Source organism: Cololabis saira, chromosome 22 (assembly GCF_033807715.1).
Source record: "Cololabis saira isolate AMF1-May2022 chromosome 22, fColSai1.1, whole genome shotgun sequence".
Lineage (NCBI taxonomy): Eukaryota > Metazoa > Chordata > Actinopteri > Beloniformes > Belonidae > Cololabis > Cololabis saira.
Genome location: NC_084608.1, coordinates 1,357,217 through 1,380,000, shown reverse-complemented (window position 1 = coordinate 1,380,000; position 22,784 = coordinate 1,357,217). Strand labels below are relative to the sequence as shown.

The 22,784-nt window shown below is 44.6% G+C and overlaps 1 protein-coding gene across 3 annotated transcripts in view; it reads right to left on the bottom strand.

Annotated features, from left to right (window-relative positions):
- Window positions 1-22,784, bottom strand: part of LOC133423525 (phospholipid phosphatase-related protein type 4-like) — a 140,791-nt gene that overhangs the window by 95,233 nt on the left and 22,774 nt on the right. For 2 of the 3 annotated variants that reach the window (XM_061713724.1, XM_061713727.1), the window contains exon 2: window positions 20,756-20,941. In XM_061713724.1, the coding sequence (XP_061569708.1) occupies window positions 20,756-20,941 (186 nt within the window). Of the gene's footprint in view, window positions 1-20,755; window positions 20,942-22,784 lie in introns of those variants that run through there. The other variant, XM_061713725.1, reaches the window with a different exon arrangement.

Genomic DNA, 22,784 nt, shown 5'->3' with positions numbered 1-22,784 from the left:
TTAGCTAATACTTCAGATTCTTTGCTCATCTCATGTATTCAGGTGAGGAACCTCCTTCCGTCACATCTATCCAGCGGTGTCTGCATTTGACGGGGGCGCGGCGCGCACTCTCTGGTATTTGAGACTCCACGTACTTCGATGATAATTCATTTCAAATCGACAGTACATGCAAATAACTTTAGTCTTGTCCAGCGAACCATAGACTTTTCCTCAAACTACGGGTGCCGTTGAGCGCCAGACATTATATAATGAACGTTTTCTTTTTTTTTTTTCATCCTGCACGTTAATCGTGCGTTAAAAAAAATTGTCGGCGTTAAGTTAAAGCAGCACAATGTAACTTTCAGCGGCGGCTCCCTTGGACAAAAGCGGTAGTGCTTTACCAGTAGTGTGGAAGGGTTCCTACCATGCACCTCAAAGTTACATAGTGCCAGTGAAGGCGATACAGACCCCTCACACCATGACAGAGGTTCATTAAGCCTGTTGGAAGTTGATGTACCATCACAATGATGATGATGAAATATTATATTAAGGTGGAAAAGTTACATTGTGCTGCTTTAACGCGTTATTAACGCGTTAACGTTGACAGCCCTAATATATGACAGCTCCCGATCCGATCCGATCACTTGAGTTTGAGTATCTGCCGATCCCGATTTTACCCGATCCGATCACTTTTTTTGGCTCCCGATACAATTCCGATACTTTTTTCGATCAGATACATTTTGGCAATGAATTAAAGCAGCACAACGTAACTTTCAGCTTTTCTGAGTTTGGCGGCATCTTTTGGACAAAAGCGGTAGTGCTTTACGAGAAAGAACACTACGTTTCCCATGAGCACCAGCGCGTACTGCCGGAAAGATCCTGTCCCGTCGTGTGCATTTGTTTTGATAGTGAAAGAAGACAGGACGGACTTTTCTGTTTCACCAAGTGAACAGACGGAATGCAAAAAAAAGATGTTAAACTGCTGGAAAGAAACTGGAATTTACCAGGATACCTTAAACAAGGAAGCCAGGGAGCGGTATATGGAGAAAATAATGATTATTAACAGGTTGGATCATATGAAATCCCCTATCAAAGAATGGAGCTCCTCGTCGGAGCTGCACTCTTTAGAAAGGATTTACTGCCGCAGTTCTGCAGAACCACCGTCTCCGGCTACCTTGTTTAGGATTGTTTGGCAGCTGCTTTGGTAAATGTTTGACTCGCCATGTGTTTCAATAAATTTGTATAATAGAACAACATACAGTACATGTTTTGTATCCCTCTTACTTCTCTTTTCTTTTTTTTTGACTGCTATATTATGTTGAAGAGGCTCCGAGGCGTGAGCAATATTTTTGTTTTCCTTGTGAGATAATTTTTTTCCTCTGCAGCTACAAATAAGAGTTAATATTTTTTCCTCAACAAACTAGTTTTATCTGAAGATTGGGGTTAATTGCACCACAGAGAGCTGGCCAGCAAATGCGTTTAGCTGGCGAAGTGGGGAATAAAACCCGTGTTTTGATCCGACCCGATCTGTGTGAGTGTTTGTGGTACTGTGTGGAAGGTGTTTGGTCGTTACAGCCACGATCCAAGCAAGCCGACGACTCTTTCACTCTTTTACTCTGTTATATCAGATACTTGGCGTCCGTGGTTCTGCCTACGAGCAGGAAACCGGTGAAAAGTTAAACCATTAGCGATCTTTTCCCCACGTCTGTTGTGTGTGGAGCTGCTGCAGCCACAACGCAGCAACGGGTTACCAGCTTCTGCGGAGCTGCGCTTCAAGCCCCGCCCATTTTCGTCTCGACTGCGAATCGGGAAGGAGGGGGAAGTGACGTATGCCGTAAAGCAGTCAAAGCCGTAAAGATTTGTAGTTTTTTAGTGTGGCAGGGTTCCTACCATGCTCCTCAAAGTTACATAGTGCCAGTGAAGGCGATACAGGCCCCCTCAGACCATGACAGAGGTGTCATTAAACCTGTTGGAAGTTGATGTACCATCACAATGACTCTGGAAATATGATATTAAGGTGGAAAAGTTACGTAGAAAAAAGAGGACTAAAACTCAAATTGTCCAAAGTTTATTTTATTGTCCATTCTCTCCAATAGGGCTGCAATAACAAATCGCTTAAAATCGATAAAAATCGATTATTAAAAGTGTTGGCAACGAATTCCATTATCGATTCGTTGTGTCGCGTGATTATTACGTCACTCACTAAGTCGCGGAGCGGAAGTTGAGTTGAGGGCGGAGCGAAAATAGAGGAGCTTGTGCTTTGCCAGCTCAAAGCAGGTATTTACCCGGACTACATTTAATGCGGCACAGCGCGCTGACGCCGCGCACCTAAAGGAAGAAGAAAGAGGGCGTGGATTTGTTTGGTTTTAGTAACATGTCGTGCTCAGGCAGTCTGCAATGGCCCAGACGGAGACACATGTAGCTCAGTGCTTAACTTGTCTTATTGTGCTTATTTTTAATCAACGCTATATTCTTGTGGTCCGTTCTCCTATATGTTCCCCGTCTAACCCGGTACATACATAGGTTCCTCTAAACATCTGTTCCCACTACAGTTTTAACTAAAAGAAAATGTGCTCCAATACAGCAGGTCTCATAATTTTATTTTGAACACTGCCAAAACTCAAAAATCTTATGAAGACTTTAACTTAAAACTTAACTAGAACTTAAAATTTGCTTGACACAAATGAAAGTTCAATTGAAACACGTGGGAAAAACACCTAACCTTTTAAGTGATGTGTGTTATCAGGTGTAATGGCATTTTTAGGTTAGAAATAAGAAAACTTCTTGGTAAGATCCTTAGTTTTTTGAGTGAAGGCAGTGAGAGAACAAATTGTAATGTTCAAACAAATCCTGTTTCTGATTTGTATTTTTTATAATTTATTTATTGTTCTGACAGCTCAGGTCCCTTTTAAACAAAGTATACCTCTTTTGTGCACTTTATTTTTATATATTTGGAAGATCTAAAGCATACATGTGTATGTTTTCTGTGTTAGTCCATTTAGTTCGTTTTTTTTTTTCATCAATACTCAAGGAGCAACCGGTTTGTGAACTTTCTGAAGATTATCTGCACTGTGAATTTGTACTGTCAGTTCTGTTTTCGAATGGTTGGAATTTGATGCTTTTGTGTGTGTTTTTTTTTTTATCCGATTCATCAATTAATCGAAAGAATAATCGACAGATTAATCGATTATTAAAATAATCGTTAGTTGCAGCCCTACTCTCCAACATGGACCTCCAACATATTTTTTTTTTTTTTCACTGCACCGGTGCCACAAAATGGAATAACATGAAATTGTAAACTAAAACAAAAGTGAAGAATAGTGCAATAACAAAAATAATTAAAGCTGCAAGAAGCGATGAACGGGCCCTCGCACTCACGGCCACCGCCCCCCATAAGCATATCAGAAACGACACCACCCACGACTTCCTATGTCAAACCATTGAAAAGTTAAAGCAGAAAAAAGGGACAACCAATCAGAAGAAGGGGCGGGGCTAATTCAGGCCAATGAAGGTCAAGGACTACATGAAGAATCTGATGACACCACCCACGACTCTCTATGTCAAACCATTCCAAAGTTATAGCAGAAAATCGGGACAACCAATCAGAAGAAGGGGCGGGGCTAATTAAGGCCAACGAAGCTTAAGAACTCATTACAGAGTCCCATGACACCACCCACGACTTCCTATGTCAAACCATTAAAAAGTTATCAGAAAAAAGGGACAACCAATCAGAAGAAGGGGCGGGGCTAATTCAGGCCAATGAAGGTCAAGGACTCCATAAAGAATCTGATGACACCACCCACGACTCTCTATGTCAAACCATTCCAAAGTTATAGCAGAAAATCGGGACAACCAATCAGAAGAAGGGGCGGGGCTAATTAAGGCCAACGAAGCTTAAAGTGGGAATGAAGCAGTCAGTCAAGTATACATTATTTGCTAAATGGATATCCACTCTATTCACCAATTATGTAATAAAAATGAAAAACGTAATACAATAAAAAATAAAAAGAACTCCCGTTATAGCTTTCATAGCACGGACGCCGCCATCTTGGCCGTGACATCACGGGGTTGGTTAGCTTCGCGGGAGTCCACAGACAGAGGTAGAGGTAGAGGTAGTGAGAGACAGACAGAGAGAGAGGAAGATAGAGACAGAAAAAGATCCAGAGAGAGAAAGATAGACATTTATAGATAGAGATAGTGACATATAAAGACGGTTATATATAAAGACAGTGATCTATATTAGTGATCAATAGAGTAAAAGAGGTAGCCTAGATAATTTGACAGACAGTCAAAGACGGAGACAGTTTTCACAGACAGACAAGATGGAGACTGAGGAAGAGCCACGACAGGACAGAAGAAGACAAGTCGGAGGTCATTATTGCATTGCTCCTGGGTGTAATAATGAATTTTACCGGGTTAAGGGCAGGGACAAAGCAGTCCATTTCCATAAACTGCCACTACCAATAAGTATTTCAAAAATATTTTTTCCTCAAACAAAACTTTGCAGTGACAAATTGGATAACGTGCGCACGGCGCACTCCAGATATGGTGACATTATTATGCGCACCTCCACACAGATGCAAACATAAACATTAAGGTGTCAACGCATCAGAAACAGATGAAAACACAACAAAATATTAAAGGTGACGGCGCACCCAGAAACAGATGAAAACACAGCTAAACAGGTGGCGGCGCAACAGAAACCCAGATGAAAATGCAGCTAAAAACATTAAGGTGACGGCGCAATTACAAAAAAGTAAAAAAAAAAAAAAAAAGGCTGAGGGGACTGAACCGGGACTTTGACGAAACGGGAGGCGCAGACTCAAATAGGCAAGAACATCTTTATTTAATTTAATGACGCCAGATCTGGCTGGGGTTTATATTGTAGCATCGGCTATATCTGCTAGTTGAAACGTGTGGTCGGTTAGTCTATCTGAGTTTTATGGTGTTTTTATAGTTCATGCTTTATGGTGCTGTATTTATTTATTTTTTTTTACTTTTTTGTAGGTGCGCCGTCACCTTAATGTTTTTAGCTGCATTTTCATCTGGGTTTCTGTTGCGCCGCCACCTGTTTAGCTGTGTTTTCATCTGTTTCTGGCTGCGCCGTCACCTTTAATATTTAGTTGTGTTTTCATCTGTTTCTGATGCGTTGACATCATTGACAGCAGATACACTCCGGCACGGTGGGCATCACCGTGCATAAACTACACCTACACCAGGTAGTGTTGCCGACCCGCTCCTCACCCAAAACACCCGGCTCCTCCACGACTTCTTCCTCCCTAACCATCACCACTGCTCGGTTCCCTCGTCTAATAGGCTCAAAAGCATAAGCCATAGGGTTGCTGACCTCCACAGTCCTCTCAATCTCGTCCTCATCCATGATCTTTCGCAAAAAACACTTGCTGTCCTGTCTTGCCAATAGAGCGTTCAAAGCACCAACCAACCCCGTGACGTAAGCACCGACATCACTTCAAGATGGCGGCTCGCTAGCCAGAGAACTAGCTAGAAACTACGAAAATAAATGTGTTATTTCTATGGGTTTCACAATTTAAAAAAATCTGATTTTAGACAAAGTCGTTTTTTAAATATATTTGACCACTACCAGTGCGAAAACATGCACGTTTCATTTCCACTTTAAGAACTCATTACAGAGTCCCATGACACCACCCACGACATCCTATGTCAAACCATTCAAAAGTTATAGCAGAAAAAAGGGACAACCAATCAGATGAAGGGGACGCACGCTTTTTCGCGTCTAGCGTCGCCACGGTAACACTTTTGAAAGAGAAAAGTAATACGTGAAGTCGCAGGATGGAGACGCACATTTTGATGTATAACACATCTGGGTTCACGATACGGTTCGGGCTGAATTGATTCTCGAAGGAATGGCATATATTGCTCCAAAATTACGCGATTAATTCAGAATGTTCAAAATGGCCGACTTCCTGTTCGTTTCGGCCTTGGCGCCAAGAGACTTTTCTTTTAATTGCGACATGATACAGGTGTGTACCTATTTTCGTTCATGTACGTCAAAGCGTATTATGGGGCTTGAGGCGCAAAGTTTTTTCTGTCTGAACCAATCAGATGAAGGGTGGGCACGCTTTTTGGCGTCTAGCGTTGCCACGGTAACGCTTTTGAAAGAGAAAAGTAATGCGTGGTGTCGGAGGATGGAGACGCACATTTTGATGTATAACACACTTGGGGGCACGTTACGGTTCGGGCTGAATTGACTGCCGAAGGAATGGCATAAATTTAGCCAAAATGACACGATTAATTCAAAATGGCCGACATCCTGTTCGGTTTCGGGCATGACCCCAAGAGACTTTTGTTTAAGTTGCGCCATGATACAGGTGTATACCGATTTTCGTGCATGTACGTCAAACGTGGGGCTTGAGGCACAAAGTTTTCAGGGGGGCGCTGTTGAGCCATTTTGCCACGGCCATTAATGCACACCATTAAATATCAAATTTTTCGCCAGGCCTGACTTAGGTGCAAAATTTGGTGACTTTTTGGGCACGTTTAGGGGGGCAAAAAGGCCTTCCTTTTGTCAGAACAATAATAATAATAAGAAGAAGAAGAAGAAGAATTCCTGCAAATACAATAGGCCCTTCGCACTGCAAGTGCTCGGGCCCTAATTAAAGCTGCAAGTAGCGATGAACGGGCCCTCGCACTCACGGCCACCGCCCCCCATAAGCATATCAGAAACGTCACCACCCACGACTTCCTATGTGAAACCATTCAAAAGTTATAGCAGTAAAATGGGACAGCCAATCAGAAGAAGGGGCGGGGCTAATTTAGGCCAATGAAGGTCAAGGACTCCAAACAGAATCTGATGACACCACCCACGACTCTCTATGTCAAACCATTCAAAAGTTACAGCAGAAAATCGGGACAACCAATCAGAAGAAGGGGCGGGGCTAGTTAAGGCCAACGAAGCTTAAAGACTCATTACAGAGTCCCATGACACCACCCACGACTCTCTATGTCAAAACATTCAAATGTTATAGCAGGAAATAGGGACAACCAATCAGAAGAAGGGGCGGGGCTAATTTTCACCAATTATGGTCAAGGACTCAATACCGAGACCCATGACACCACCCACGACTCTTTATGTCAAACCATTCAAAAGTTATGGCAGAGAAAAGTACTCTAGGGGGCGCTGTTGAGCCGTTAGGCCACGCCCATTAATGCAAACCATGAAATATCAAATGTATTACCAAGCCTGGCTTGCATGCAAAATTTGGTGACTTTTGGAGAACTATCAAATATGGACCAATCAGATGAAGGCATCTATCGTCGCCACGGTAACACTTTTGAAAGAGAAAAGTAATGCGCGTAGTCGCAAGATGGAGACGCACATTTTGAGGTATAACACATCTGGGTGCACGTTACGGTTCGGGCCGTATTAATTGCCGAAGGAATGGCATAAATTGCGCCAAAATGACACAATTAATTCAAAATGGCTGAATTCCTGTTCGGTTTCGGTCTTGACTCCAAGAGACTTTTCTTTAAGTTGCGACATGATACAGGTGTGTACCGATTTTCGTGCATGTACGTCAAACCGTATTGTGGGGCTTGAGGCACAAAGTTTTCCGGGGGGCGCTGTTGAGCCATTTTGCACACCCATTAATGCAAACCTTGAAATATCAAATCTATCGCCAGGCCTGGCTTGCATGCCAAATTTGGTGCCTTTTGGGGAACTATCAAATATGGATCAATCAGATGAAGGGGGGGCGCGCTTTTTGGCGTCTAGCATCGCCACGGTAACACTTTTGAAAGAGAAAAGTAATGCGCGTAGTCGCAGGATGGAGACACACATTTTGATGTATAACACACTTGGGGGCACGTTACGGTTCGGGCTGAATTCATTCTCGAAGGAATGGCATATATTGCTCCAAAATTACGCGATTAATTCAGAATGTTCAAAATGGCTGACTTCCTGTTCAGTTTCGGCCATGGCGCCACGAGACTTTTCTTTAAGTTGCGACATGATACAGGTGTGTACCGATTTTCGTTCATGTACCTCAAAGCGTATTATGGGGCTTGAGGCGCAAAGTTTTTTCTGTCTGAACCAATCAGATGAAGGGTGGGCACGCATTTTGGCGTCTAGCGTCGCCACGGTAACGCTTTTGAAAGAGAAAAGTAATGCGTGGTGTCGGAGGATGGAGACGCACATTTTGATGTATAACACACTTGGGGGCACGTTACGGTTCGGGCGGAATTAACTGCCGAAGGAATGGCATAAATTTCTCCAAAATGACACGATTAATTCAAAATGGCCGACATCCTGTTCGGTTTCGCGCATGACCCCAAGAGACTTTTGTTTAAGTTGCCCCATGATACAGGTGTCTACCGATTTCCGTGCATGTACGTCAAACCGTATCGTGGGGCTTGAGGCACAAAGTTTTCAAGGGGGCGCTGTTGAGCCATTTTACCACGCCCATTAATGCAAACCATTAAATATCAAATTTTTCGCCAGGCCTGGCTTGGGAGCAAAATTTGGTGACTTTTTGGGCACGTTTAGGGGGGCAAAAAGGCCCTCCTTTCGTCAGAAAAATAATTAAAAAAAAAAATACAAATTAAAGCTGCAAGCAGCGATGAACGGACCCTCGCACTCACGGCCACCGCCCCCATAAGCATATCAGAAATGACACCACCCACGACTTCCTATGTCAAACCATTCAAAAGATATAGCAGAAAAAAGGGACAGCCAATCAGAAGAAGGGGCGGGGCTAATTCAGGCCAATGAAGGTCAAGGACTCCATACAGAATCTGATGACACCACCCACGACTCTCTATGTCAAACCATTCAAAAGTTATAGCAGAAAATCGGGACGACCAATCAGCGGAAGGGGCGGGGCTAATTTTCACCAATTATGGTCAAGGACTCAATACTGAGTCCCATGACACCACCCACGACTCTTTATGTCAAACCTTTCAAAAGTTATGGCAGAGAAAAAGTATTCTAGGGGGCGCTGTTGAGCCGTTAGGAAACGCCCATTAATGCAAACCATGAAATATCAAATTTATCACCAGGCCTGGCTTGCATGCAAAATTTGGTGACTCTTGGAGAACTATCAAATATGGACCAATCAGATGAAGGGGACGAGCGCTTTTTCGCGTCTAGCGTCGCCACGGTAACACTTTTGAAAGAGAAAAGTAATGTGCTTCGTCGCAGGACAGAGACGCACATTTTGATAAAAAAAAACACAAAAATTGATTACAAAACTTTCGGCATACAGACAGGCTCCAACTCCCGACCTCTGGCATCAAAGACCGATATGCTCTGGCTGAGCTACGTCTCAGCCATTCCTTTTGCTTTGACTTACTGACTTAGGATAGACCAACATAACAATAAAATGTCTGGAACTTTTTTTCCTAATTTTTTAAATATTTGTAAGGTATAAATATTAGTAAAACACTACTATTTTATTAATTACTCTTTCTGTAACCATTCTACCGAGGTTCTAACCGGGCTGAGCACGGGACTATTTCTGACGTCACCACATTACAACAGCTGATCGGTCGGGGGGCGGGGCCGTCATCACCCTACTCGCCACTGATTGGTCAGGGGGCAGGGCCGTCATCACCCTACTCGCCACTGATTGGTCGGGGGGCGGGGCCGGCAGACGTTTGAATCAGGAAGCGGGAGTCAAACTATTAAAAAGTTATAGCAGAAAAAAGGGACAACCAATCAGAAGAAGGGGCGGGGGTAATTAAGGCCAACGAAGCTTAAGGACTCATTACAGAGTCCCATGACACCACCCACAACTTCCTATGTCAAACCATTCAAAAGTTATGGCAGATAAAAGTATTCTACGGGGGCGCTGTTGAGCCGTTAGGCCACGCCCATTAATGCAAACCATGAAATATCAAATGTATCACCAGGCCTGGCTTGCATGCAAAATTTGGTGACTTTTGGGGAACTATCAAATATGGACCAATCAGATGAAGGGGGGCGCACTTTTTGGCGTTGAGTGTTGTCACGGTAACACTTTTGAATGAGAAAAGTAATGCGCGTCGTCGCAAGATGGAGACGTACATTTTGATGTTAAAAAAAACACACAAATTGCTGACAATAAACTTTGCATTGTGCTGGGATCGAACCCGCGATCTCTCACACGAAAGACGGCGACGTTACCCCTAAGCCACGAATCAGCTTGGCCGTTTTCTGACTGACTGATTAAGGAGAGACCAACATAGCGATATAATCTGAGTCCCGAATAGTTTTTTCGTAATTTTTTTAATATTTGTAAGATTTAAATATTAGTAAAACCCCACTATTTGTGCTTTTGTGAATAGCATGTTCCAGTCTTTACTTCCTAGACACACACACTGCATGGAAGGGAGCGTTTGATTTATTGTTCACGTAACATTACTTTTATTTTTTCACAACCAAACCACGCACCCTATTTATGTCATTTGCACCGGGCAAGGACAAAAAATAAATGATTCCACCAAAATTCCAGAGATTTTTGTGGTTGGCTGACACATTACCAGCATATTTCAAATATGTCAAACCATTCAAAAGTTATAGTCAGAAAATATGGACAACCAATCAGAAGAAGGGGCGGGGCTAATTAAGGCCAACAAAGCTTAAGGACTCTTTACAGAGTCCCATGACACCACCCACGACTCTCTATGTTAAACCATTCCAAAGTTATAGCAGAAAATCGGGACAACCAATCAGAAGAAGGGGCGGGGCTAATTAAGGCCAACGAAGCTTAAGGACTCATTACAGAGTCCCATGACACCACCCACAACTCTCTATGTCAAACCATTCAAAAGTTATGGCAGAGAAAAGTTTTCTAGGGGGCGCTGTTGAGCCGTTAGGCCACGCCCATTAATGCAAACCATGAAATATCACATTTATCGCCAAGTCTGGCTTGCATGCAAAATTTGGTGACTTTTGGAGAACTATCAAATATGGACCAATCACATGAAGGGGGGGCGCGCCTTTTGGCGTCTAGCGCCGCCACGGTAACGCTTTTGAAAGAGAAAAGTAATGCGTGGTGTTGCAGGATGGAGACGCACATTTTGATGTATAACACACCTGGGTGCACGTTACGGTTCGGGCTGAATTAACTTTCGAAGGAATGGCATAAATTTCGCCAAAATGACACGACTAATTCAAAATGGCCGACTTCCTGTTCGGTTTCGGGCATGGCGCCAAGAGACTTTTCTTTAAGTTGTGACATGATACAGGTGTGTACCGATTTTCGTGCATGTACTTCAAACCGTATCGTGGGGCTTGAGGCACAAAGTTTTCAAGGGGGCGCTGTTGAGCCATTTTGCCACGCCCATTAATGCAAACCATTAAATATCAAATTTTTCGCCAGGCCTGGCTTGGGTGCAAAATTTGGTGAGTTTTTGGGCATGTTTAGGGGGGCAAAAAGGCCTTCCTTTTGTCAGGAAAAAAATAATAATAATAAAATTAAAGCTGCAAGCAGCGATGAACGGGCCCTCGCACTCACGGCCACCGCCCCCATAAGCATATCAGAAATGACACCACCCACGACCTCCTATGTCAAACCATTCAAAAGATATAGCAGAAAAAAGGGACAACCAATCAGAAGAAGGGGCGGGGCTAATTCATGCCAATGAAGGTCAAGGACTCCATACAGAATCTGATGACACCACCCACGACTCTCTATGTCAAACCATTCAAAAGTTATAGCAGAAAATCGGGACGACCAATCAGAAGAAGGGGCGGGGCTAATTTTCACCAATTATGGTCAAGGACTCAATACCGAGTCCCATGACACCACCCACGACTCTTTATGTCAAACCTTTCAAAAGTTATGGCAGAGAAAAGTATTCTAGGGGGCGCTGTTGAGCCGTTAGGCAACGCCCATTAATGCAAACCATGAAATATCAAATTTATCACCAGGCCTGGCCTGCATGCAAAATTTGGTGACTTTTGGAGAACTATCAAATATGGACCGATCAGATGAAGGGGGGGCGCGCTTTTTCGCGTCTAGCGTCGCCACGGTAACACTTTTGAAAGAGAAAAGTAATGTGCGTCGTTGCAGGACAGAGACGCACATGTTGATGTAAAAAAAACAAAAAAAAAATTGCTGACAAAAATTTCGGCATTTAGCCAGGCTCGAACTCCCGACCTCTGGCACCAAAGACGGATATGCTATGGGTGAGCTATGTCTCAGCCATTCCTTTCGCTTTGACTTACTGGCTTAGGAGAGACCAACATAGCAATAATATGTCTCGAACTTTTTTTCCTAATTTTTTGAAAATTTGTAAGGTATAAATATTAGTAAAACACTACTATTTTATTTATTACTCTTTCTGTAACCATTCTATCGAGGTTCTAACCGGGCTGAGCACGGGACTATTTCTGACGTCACCACATTACAACAGCTGATCGGTCGGGGGGCGGGGCCGTCATCACCCTACTCGCCACTGATTGGTCGGGGGGCGGGGCCGTCATCACCCTACTCGCCACTGATTGGTCGGGGGGCGGGGCCGGCAGACGTTTGAATCAGGAAGCGGGAGTCAAACCATTAAAAAGTTATAGCAGAAAAAAGGGACAACCAATCAGAAGAAGGGGCGGGGCTAATTAAGGCCAACGAAGCTTAAGGACTCATTACAGAGTCCCATGACACCACCCACAACTTCCTATGTCAAACCATTCAAAAGTTATGGCAGATAAAAGTATTCTACGGGGGCGCTGTTGAGCCGTTAGGCCACGCCCATTAATGCAAACCATGAAATATCAAATGTATCACCAGGCCTGGCTTGCATGCAAAATTTGGTGACTTTTGGGGAACTATCAAATATGGACCAATCAGATGAAGGGGGGCGCACTTTTTGGCGTTGAGTGTTGTCACGGTAACACTTTTGAATGAGAAAAGTAATGCGCGTCGTCGCAAGATGGAGACGTACATTTTGATGTTAAAAAAAACACACAAATTGCTGACAATAAACTTTGCATTGTGCTGGGATCGAACCCGCGATCTCTCACACGAAAGACGGCGACGTTACCCCTAAGCCACGAATCAGCTTGGCCGTTTTCTGACTGACTGATTAAGGAGAGACCAACATAGCGATATAATCTGAGTCCCGAATAGTTTTTTCGTAATTTTTTTAATATTTGTAAGATTTAAATATTAGTAAAACCCCACTATTTGTGCTTTTGTGAATAGCATGTTCCAGTCTTTACTTCCTAGACACACACACTGCATGGAAGGGAGCGTTTGATTTATTGTTCACGTAACATTACTTTTATTTTTTCACAACCAAACCACGCACCCTATTTATGTCATTTGCACCGGGCAAGGACAAAAAATAAATGATTCCACCAAAATTCCAGAGATTTTTGTGGTTGGCTGACACATTACCAGCATATTTCAAATATGTCAAACCATTCAAAAGTTATAGTCAGAAAATATGGACAACCAATCAGAAGAAGGGGCGGGGCTAATTAAGGCCAACGAAGCTTAAGGACTCTTTACAGAGTCCCATGACACCACCCACGACTCTCTATGTTAAACCATTCCAAAGTTATAGCAGAAAATCGGGACAACCAATCAGAAGAAGGGGCGGGGCTAATTAAGGCCAACGAAGCTTAAGGACTCATTACAGAGTCCCATGACACCACCCACAACTCTCTATGTCAAACCATTCAAAAGTTATGGCAGAGAAAAGTTTTCTAGGGGGCGCTGTTGAGCCGTTAGGCCACGCCCATTAATGCAAACCATGAAATATCACATTTATCGCCAAGTCTGGCTTGCATGCAAAATTTGGTGACTTTTGGAGAACTATCAAATATGGACCAATCACATGAAGGGGGGGCGCGCCTTTTGGCGTCTAGCGCCGCCACGGTAACGCTTTTGAAAGAGAAAAGTAATGCGTGGTGTTGCAGGATGGAGACGCACATTTTGATGTATAACACACCTGGGTGCACGTTACGGTTCGGGCTGAATTAACTTTCGAAGGAATGGCATAAATTTCGCCAAAATGACACGACTAATTCAAAATGGCCGACTTCCTGTTCGGTTTCGGGCATGGCGCCAAGAGACTTTTCTTTAAGTTGTGACATGATACAGGTGTGTACCGATTTTCGTGCATGTACTTCAAACCGTATCGTGGGGCTTGAGGCACAAAGTTTTCAAGGGGGCGCTGTTGAGCCATTTTGCCACGCCCATTAATGCAAACCATTAAATATCAAATTTTTCGCCAGGCCTGGCTTGGGTGCAAAATTTGGTGAGTTTTTGGGCATGTTTAGGGGGGCAAAAAGGCCTTCCTTTTGTCAGGAAAAAAATAATAATAATAAAATTAAAGCTGCAAGCAGCGATGAACGGGCCCTCGCACTCACGGCCACCGCCCCCATAAGCATATCAGAAATGACACCACCCACGACCTCCTATGTCAAACCATTCAAAAGATATAGCAGAAAAAAGGGACAACCAATCAGAAGAAGGGGCGGGGCTAATTCATGCCAATGAAGGTCAAGGACTCCATACAGAATCTGATGACACCACCCACGACTCTCTATGTCAAACCATTCAAAAGTTATAGCAGAAAATCGGGACGACCAATCAGAAGAAGGGGCGGGGCTAATTTTCACCAATTATGGTCAAGGACTCAATACCGAGTCCCATGACACCACCCACGACTCTTTATGTCAAACCTTTCAAAAGTTATGGCAGAGAAAAGTATTCTAGGGGGCGCTGTTGAGCCGTTAGGCAACGCCCATTAATGCAAACCATGAAATATCAAATTTATCACCAGGCCTGGCCTGCATGCAAAATTTGGTGACTTTTGGAGAACTATCAAATATGGACCGATCAGATGAAGGGGGGGCGCGCTTTTTCGCGTCTAGCGTCGCCACGGTAACACTTTTGAAAGAGAAAAGTAATGTGCGTCGTTGCAGGACAGAGACGCACATGTTGATGTAAAAAAAACAAAAAAAAAATTGCTGACAAAAATTTCGGCATTTAGCCAGGCTCGAACTCCCGACCTCTGGCACCAAAGACGGATATGCTATGGGTGAGCTATGTCTCAGCCATTCCTTTCGCTTTGACTTACTGGCTTAGGAGAGACCAACATAGCAATAATATGTCTCGAACTTTTTTTCCTAATTTTTTGAAAATTTGTAAGGTATAAATATTAGTAAAACACTACTATTTTATTTATTACTCTTTCTGTAACCATTCTATCGAGGTTCTAACCGGGCTGAGCACGGGACTATTTCTGACGTCACCACATTACAACAGCTGATCGGTCGGGGGGCGGGGCCGTCATCACCCTACTCGCCACTGATTGGTCGGGGGGCGGGGCCGTCATCACCCTACTCGCCACTGATTGGTCGGGGGGCGGGGCCGGCAGACGTTTGAATCAGGAAGCGGGAGTCAAACCATTAAAAAGTTATAGCAGAAAAAAGGGACAACCAATCAGAAGAAGGGGCGGGGCTAATTAAGGCCAACGAAGCTTAAGGACTCATTACAGAGTCCCATGACACCACCCACGACTTCCTATGTCAAACCATTCCAAAGTTATAGCAGAAAATCGGGACAACCAATCAGAAGAAGGGGCGGGGCTAATTAAGGCCAACGAAGCTTAAGAACTCATTACAGAGTCCCATGACACCACCCACGACTTCCTATGTCAAACCATTCCAATGTTATAGCAGAAAATCGGGACAACCAATCAGAAGAAGGGGCGGGGCTAATTAAGGCCAACGAAGCTTAAGGACTCATTACAGAGTCCCATGACACCACCCACAACTTCCTATGTCAAACCATTCAAAAGTTATGGCAGATAAAAGTATTCTAGGGGGCGCTGTTGAGCCGTTAGGCCACGCCCATTAATGCAAACCATGAAATATCAAATTTATCGCCAAGTCTGTCTTGCATGCAAAATTTGGTGACTTTTGGAGAACTATCAAATATGGACCAATCAGATTTCAAAATGGCCGACTTCCTGTTCGGTTTCGGCCATGGCTCCAAGAGACTTTTCTTTAAGTTGTGCCATGATACAGGTGTGTAGCGATTTTTGTGCATGTACGTCAAACCGTATTGTGGGGCTTGAGGCACAAAGTTTTCCGGGGGGCGCTGTTGAGCCATTTTGCCACGCCCATTAATGCAAACCATGAAATATCAAATTTATCGCCATGCCTGGCTTGCATGCCAAATTTGGTGCCTTTTGGGGAACTATCAAATATGGACCAATCAGATGAAGGGGGGGTGCGCTTGTTGGCGTCTAGCGTCGCCACGGTAACACTTTTGAAAGAGAAAAGTAATGCGTGTAGTCGCAGGATGGAGACGCACATTTTGATGTATAACACATCTGGGTTCACGATACGGTTCGGGCCGTATTAATTCTCGAAGGAATGGCATATATTGCTCCAAAATTACGCGATTAATTCAGAATGTTCAAAATGGCCGACTTCCTGTTCTGTTTCGGCCATGGCGCCAAGAGACTTTTCTTTAAGTAGTGACATGATACAGGTTTGTACCGATTTTCGTTCATGTACGTCAAACCGTATTATGGGGCTTGAGGCGCAAAGTTTTTTCGGTCTGAACCAATCAGATGAAGGGTGGGCGCGCTTTTTGGCGTCTAGCGTCACCACGGTAACACTTTTGAAAGAGAAAAGTAATGCGCCTAGACCCAGGATGGAGACGCACATTTTGATGTATAACACACTTGGGTGCACGTTACGGTTCGGGCCGTATTAACTGCCAAAGGAATGGCATAAATTTCGCCAAAATGACATGATTAATTAAAAAATGCTTACATCCTGTTCGGTTTCGGCCATGGCGCCAAGAGACTTTTCTTTAAGTTGTGACATGATACAGGTGTGTACCGATTTTCGTGCATGTACGTCAAACCGTATCGTGGGGCTTGAGGCACAAAGTTTTCCGGGGGGCGCTGTTGAGCCATTTTGCCATGCCCATTAATGCAAACCATTAAATATCAAATTTTTCGCCAGGCCTGTCTTGCGTGCAAAATTTGGTGACTTTTTGGGCACGTTTAGGGGGGCAAAAAGGCCTTCCTTTTGTCAGAAAAATAATAATAACGCGAAGAATTCCTACAGATACAATAGGGCCTTCGCACTGAAGGTGCTCGGGCCCTAATTAAAGCTGCAAGCAGCGATGAACGGGCCCTCGCACTCACGGCCACCGCCCCCCATAAGCATATCAGAAAGGACAGCACCCACGACTTCCTATCTCAAACCATTCAAAAGTTATAGCAGAAAAAAGGGACAACCAATCAGAAGAAGGGGGGGGGGGCTAATTGAGGCCAAAGAAGCTCAAGGATTCATTACAGAGTCCCATGACACCACCCACGATTCTCTATGTCAAAACATTCAAATGTTATAGCAGGAAATAGGGACAACCAATCAGAAGAAGGGGCGGGGCTAATTCAGGCCAATGAAGCTCAAGGACTCAATACAGAGTCCGATGACACCACCCACAACTCTCAGAGAAAAGTATTCTAGGGGGCGCTGTTGAGCCATTTTACCACGCCCATTAATGCAAACCATGAAATATCAAATTTATCGCCAGGCCTGGCTTGCATGCAAAATTTGGTGACTTTTGGGGAACTATCAAATATGGACCAATCAGATGAAGGGGGCGCGCCTAATGGCGTCTAGCGCCACGGTAACACTTTTGAAAGAGAAAAGTAACGCGCGTAGTCAAGTTGCGCCATGATACAGGTGTGTACCGATTTTCGTGCATGTACAACAAACCGCATTGTGGGGCTTGAGGCACAAACTTTTCTTTTTTTTTTCCCTAGTCTGCACACATATTAATGATTGATACCATGATGGTAGAAACCCAAAGTATATATATGTGCATTATTACTATATTTAATATATATACATATATATACGCATACATATGCGTACACATACATAAATATACACATACAAACCCAGTGATGATTTTTTTTTTTTTTTTTTTTTTTTTTGGGGGGGGGGGGTGACGACATCCACTGCCAATCCAGGAAGCAGGAACACACGGAAACACACGTCAAGCACTGGAAATCTGCAACAAAAAACCACAAACAAAGCACGAAACCGGCACGGAGCCAACCAAAACAATAACAGCAATCGACCTAAATCTTGAGATCTGATTGCAGTATGAGCTAAGCTATCGCTACCGCTACCTAAACCCAAAAACTAGAGAGCCAGCATGCAGGTGAACAAGCCAGTGTGTATGTCTATGTGTGTGTGTGTGTATGTATATGATCATGTGTGTGTGTGTGTGTGTGTGTGTGTGTGTGTGTGTGTGTGTGTGTGTCTGTATATGCGTGTGACTAATTGACTAAGTGACTAAGTGACTATGTGTGTGTGTGTGTGTGTGTGTGTGTGTGTGTATGTTTGTGTGTGTGTGTGTGTGTGTGTAATAAACCAAACAAAGTTCCACCTGAAGTGTATCTATAGTGGGGGAGGGGGGGGAGCAACCCCGCCACCCGCGAGACCAGAGGCCGACACAGAAGAGCCCGGAACCCAGGCCACCGGCAACCCCACAGAGGGGAGAAGTAGGAGGGAGGCAACCCACCGCCTGCAAGGCCCCCCCCCCCCCCGGCGGCGGCCGAGGGGGCCCGCGGGCAGGGCCCCCACGGCGCGGGAAGAAGCAGCCAGGGATCCCGCGGCGGCGGACCGCGACCCAGGCAATCCCCGGCCACCCGGTCCGGGCCGGACACGCGGCCAATGGAGGCCCGAATCCTCCATGGCAGGACCCTTCCATACCGCATTCTCACCGACACAGACACACAATCACGCACCGTTTCCCCCTCCCCGGAGGAGTTCAGCACCGCCAGAAGGCGCCCCAGGCTGCACGGCGAGCCCCGCCAGGCCCGGGTATCCCGACCCACCTATCCCAGGCCGGTGAGGGAACGCGGGTGATGTGGGACCCCCTCCCGCCCCTGGTGTTGAGTGCATGTGATTAATGCCATAAAAACAGGGAGGGGGGAGGGCCAAGTATCGATTTGACACCGACCCCCCCCCCCTCCCGAACTACGTGTCCTTGTCAAATGTATTTATTAAGTGTTGAATGTGCAGTGTCTATTTTGCTGTTAAAACCGTGAGGCGGGGAGTGCCGGGCCACGCGGGACAATGCCCCCCACGACCCGGACCCCCCGCCCTTCGCCTATGTGCGTGTGAATCGTGTAGGGGGGGAAGGAGGGGGAGCGGAGGCCGAAGCCAGGAAGCAGGACCAGCAAAGCCGGCCCTGATAAGACACCCGCGTCCCCCCACCGGCCATCCAGTAGACGGGGGCCGGCCCTCCGAGCCGGGCCAGGGCCCCACCGTACCTCCACGGGCGCCCCCGGCGCCGCCGGAGCCCCCAGATGGAGGGGGAAACAGTCCAACATCCTCCCATTCATACTGACAACATAAGACATAGACACCTGGGAATGGTGCCACCCCGCCGCCGTGCCCACCCGTGCACCCCCCGGTCAGGGGAGGCCCGATCCCCGGACACGGCCCCACCCCCCCCCGAGGCCACCCCGGCGGACACCCCAAGGGTCACGGAGTCCCCACATCCGCAGGGGCACTCGGCCCCCGCCCAGCGACGGAGGACCAAGGCAGCAATGCCCCCCCAGCGCAGACAGCCACCCCCCACCCAGGCAGGGCCGGGCCCTCCAAGTGGGACCCCCCCGTCCACGGCCCAGCCCCCCCCGGGAGACCCGGAGACGCCCAAGCCACAGCCCCCCGCCCGAGCCCCCCCAGCAACCCCCCCCATCGCCATGAGGCAACCCCCCCCATAGGCCCCCGCGGCCCCCACCGGCCAGGGACAGGGCCCCGCGGCCCCCCCAACCGCCCCCCAGGGGCCACCGGAGGCCCGCGCCCCAGACCCCCCAAGCTGACCCCCAACCCCAAGGGCTACGAGATCACCACCCCCCCGCCCCCACTAGGTAACGAAGCCAATAATCGGGGACCACAGAGAGTGCAATTCAGCCGAATGTTGTTCAGTGGAGGCAGACATTATCTCACTACTAATATGATCTGATAAAAGATTCCTAAAATGGTTGATACATAAACTGGATTTTTGTTTCCAATTTACTAGAATGGTTTTATTTGCGATACATAAGGCAGTGAGAACTCGGTGTGTCCAATTAGGTTCTATTTGAGTGTCTCCCAGGTGACCTAATATACATACCGTGGGGCACACTGGGATTCTGTGGTTGATCCATGTGGATAAATCCTCACAAATCTCCTTCCAGAACCTCTGTACTTTTATTGTGAGGCACACAATAGTTTTCTAGGGGGCGCTGTTGAGCCATTTTGCCACACCCATTAATGCAAACCATTAAATATCAAATTCTTGGTGCAACATTTGGTGACTTTTGGAGCATGTTTAGGGGGGAAAAAAGGCCCTCCTTTCGTCAGAATAAATAAAAAAAAATTCCTACAGATACAATAGGGCCTTCACACTGCAAGTGCTCGGGCCCTAATAACCATCCTTGTTATAATAATAATACATTTTACGTATTATTTATACCATTATATTTGGGAATATGACAAGATGAAGACATTCAGGAGAGAAGTGATGGATACATTTCCGATAATTCCTTCTGCAAAAGGGGGGGTGATATGTGCAAACTGTGGATATCAATGTAACTGAAAAATTAAGTGATGTGTGTTTTTAAACATGAGTGTGTCAGTTTTATATGTTGGTGTTGATTTTATTATCCAAAGCACTTTGCGCTATGAAAAGTCCTATATAAATAAAGTTTGATTCGATTTATGAACTGATAATTTGCAGGCAGTGTTTGATATTTAGATGTATGCTATGCCAGTAATACTTACAGTGATAGCTGGCCCAGAAAAGGCCAGGCTAAGTAGCACCAGCAAAGGGATGACCTCATGATTGGAGTCAATGTAAGGTAAGCTCAGGCTGCGGTCATGGCAGTTGTAGCCAGACTTAACGGGCTTGAACACATCTGTCCACTCAATGAAGTACAGACTGACCATGGATGACACCAGGATCGGCAGCTATAACAGACATCATGGGAAAAGACAGATAACACCTTATGAGTTCAGTCATGACAGCGTTAGAGTTAGCAATTTACCAATGAATAAGATACACAGATTAAGAGGAAGTGAAGATTGCAAATCTTCACATGGACCTTTGATTCATCAATCATTCATAAAGGCAGCTAGAAAAAGTTTTTTTTTCTTCAGTATATCCTGTAACTTTAATAAAAAAACAGCCAGTCAAGCAAGATAAAACTATCAACCTAAGCACTGAACAAAATTTTAAACATTAAAATTTAAATTCAAATTTTCTAAATCATCTTTTTTTTTCTTTATCAAAACAAAACCCCACAATCTCACATAAGGAAAAAAATTGAAGAGAGATATTAAAAAAAAAAAAAAAAACATCACAAACTGGTCAGGAATAAAAATAGCTGTTGATCTTCCCAGCCTGTGACCAGATGTGATGATGTAAAGCAGTGGAAAGGGATTTAGTCCAAGCAATGACCTATCAGCAAATGCTACAAACATTTCCAAAATAAACACAGGCGACTTATCCCTTTTAATTATATCTGAATTTATTAAAACAAGTATGAAAGATGAACGAACAACAATACAGGACTGTCTCAGAAAATTAGAATATTGTGATAAAGTTCTTTATTTTCTGTAATGCAATTAAAAAAACAAAAATGTCATACATACATTACAAATCAACTGAAATATTACAGGCCTTTTATTATTTTAATATTGCTGATATGGCTAATTTTTTGAGATAGGATATTTGAGTTTTATTAAGCTGTAAGCCCAATCGGTTTGACGTACATGTACGATCGTTAGTCGTTAGAAAAGTTGTTAGTGGCAGCACTATTTCAGATGTTTCCTTGCTTCATCACTCCCTGATACAAAGGACTGTGTCATTAACAGACTTGTGCAGACCTGAATGACAAGCTGATGACGACCTTTAATTAGAATCAGATGTGTTGATGCAAGGAGCTCTTTAGGACCAGTGTTGCAGAACCCTGGTGTAGGGATATTGTCTCACTTGAGTTTGCTGTTTTGGTGTTTTTCTGTTATGGTCTGACTTCGGTTCAATGTTGGTATTCCTCCTGGGCGATATAAAAAAAAAAATATATCGAATATAACGGGAAATAGGGGTGGGTATTGGGAAGGACCTCACGATACGATGCGCATCACGATACTTGAGCCACGATACGATACAAATTGCGATATCCCGATTATGCGATATATCCCGATATATATTTTACATAATTCACCGAAAAATTTAAAAATGCATTACATCTTAAAATCCAAGTTGTATATGCTGTATGTACATCAGATGATAGTGATAATGCATTGGACAAACTGAGTCAAAACAATGTAATTCAAACTTTCCATTTTAATTATGCAACATATTTGCATGAAAAACACACTGAAACACAATGAAAAGTGCAGTGTGTGTATTATTCTTAGATACAAAATACTCAAAATAAAAATGCAGTGTCTCACCCACACTGAAATCACAAAATAAAGTGCAGCTACTTGCCACTGACTTAAAATGACAAAAATAAAATGCAGTGTCTCATCCACACTGAAATCACAAAATAAAGTGCAGCTACTTGCTACTGACTTAAAATGACAAAAATAAAATGCAGTGTCTCATCCACACTGAAATCACAAAATAAAGTGCAGCTACTTGCCACTGACTTAAAATGACAAAAATAAAATGCAGTGTCTCACCCACACTGAAATCACAAAATAAAGTGCAGCTAAGGGTGGGCAAAAACATTGATACGGCAATATATTGCGATACATACATTGAATATCGATATCGTATCGGGAGACTATGTATCGCGATATATTG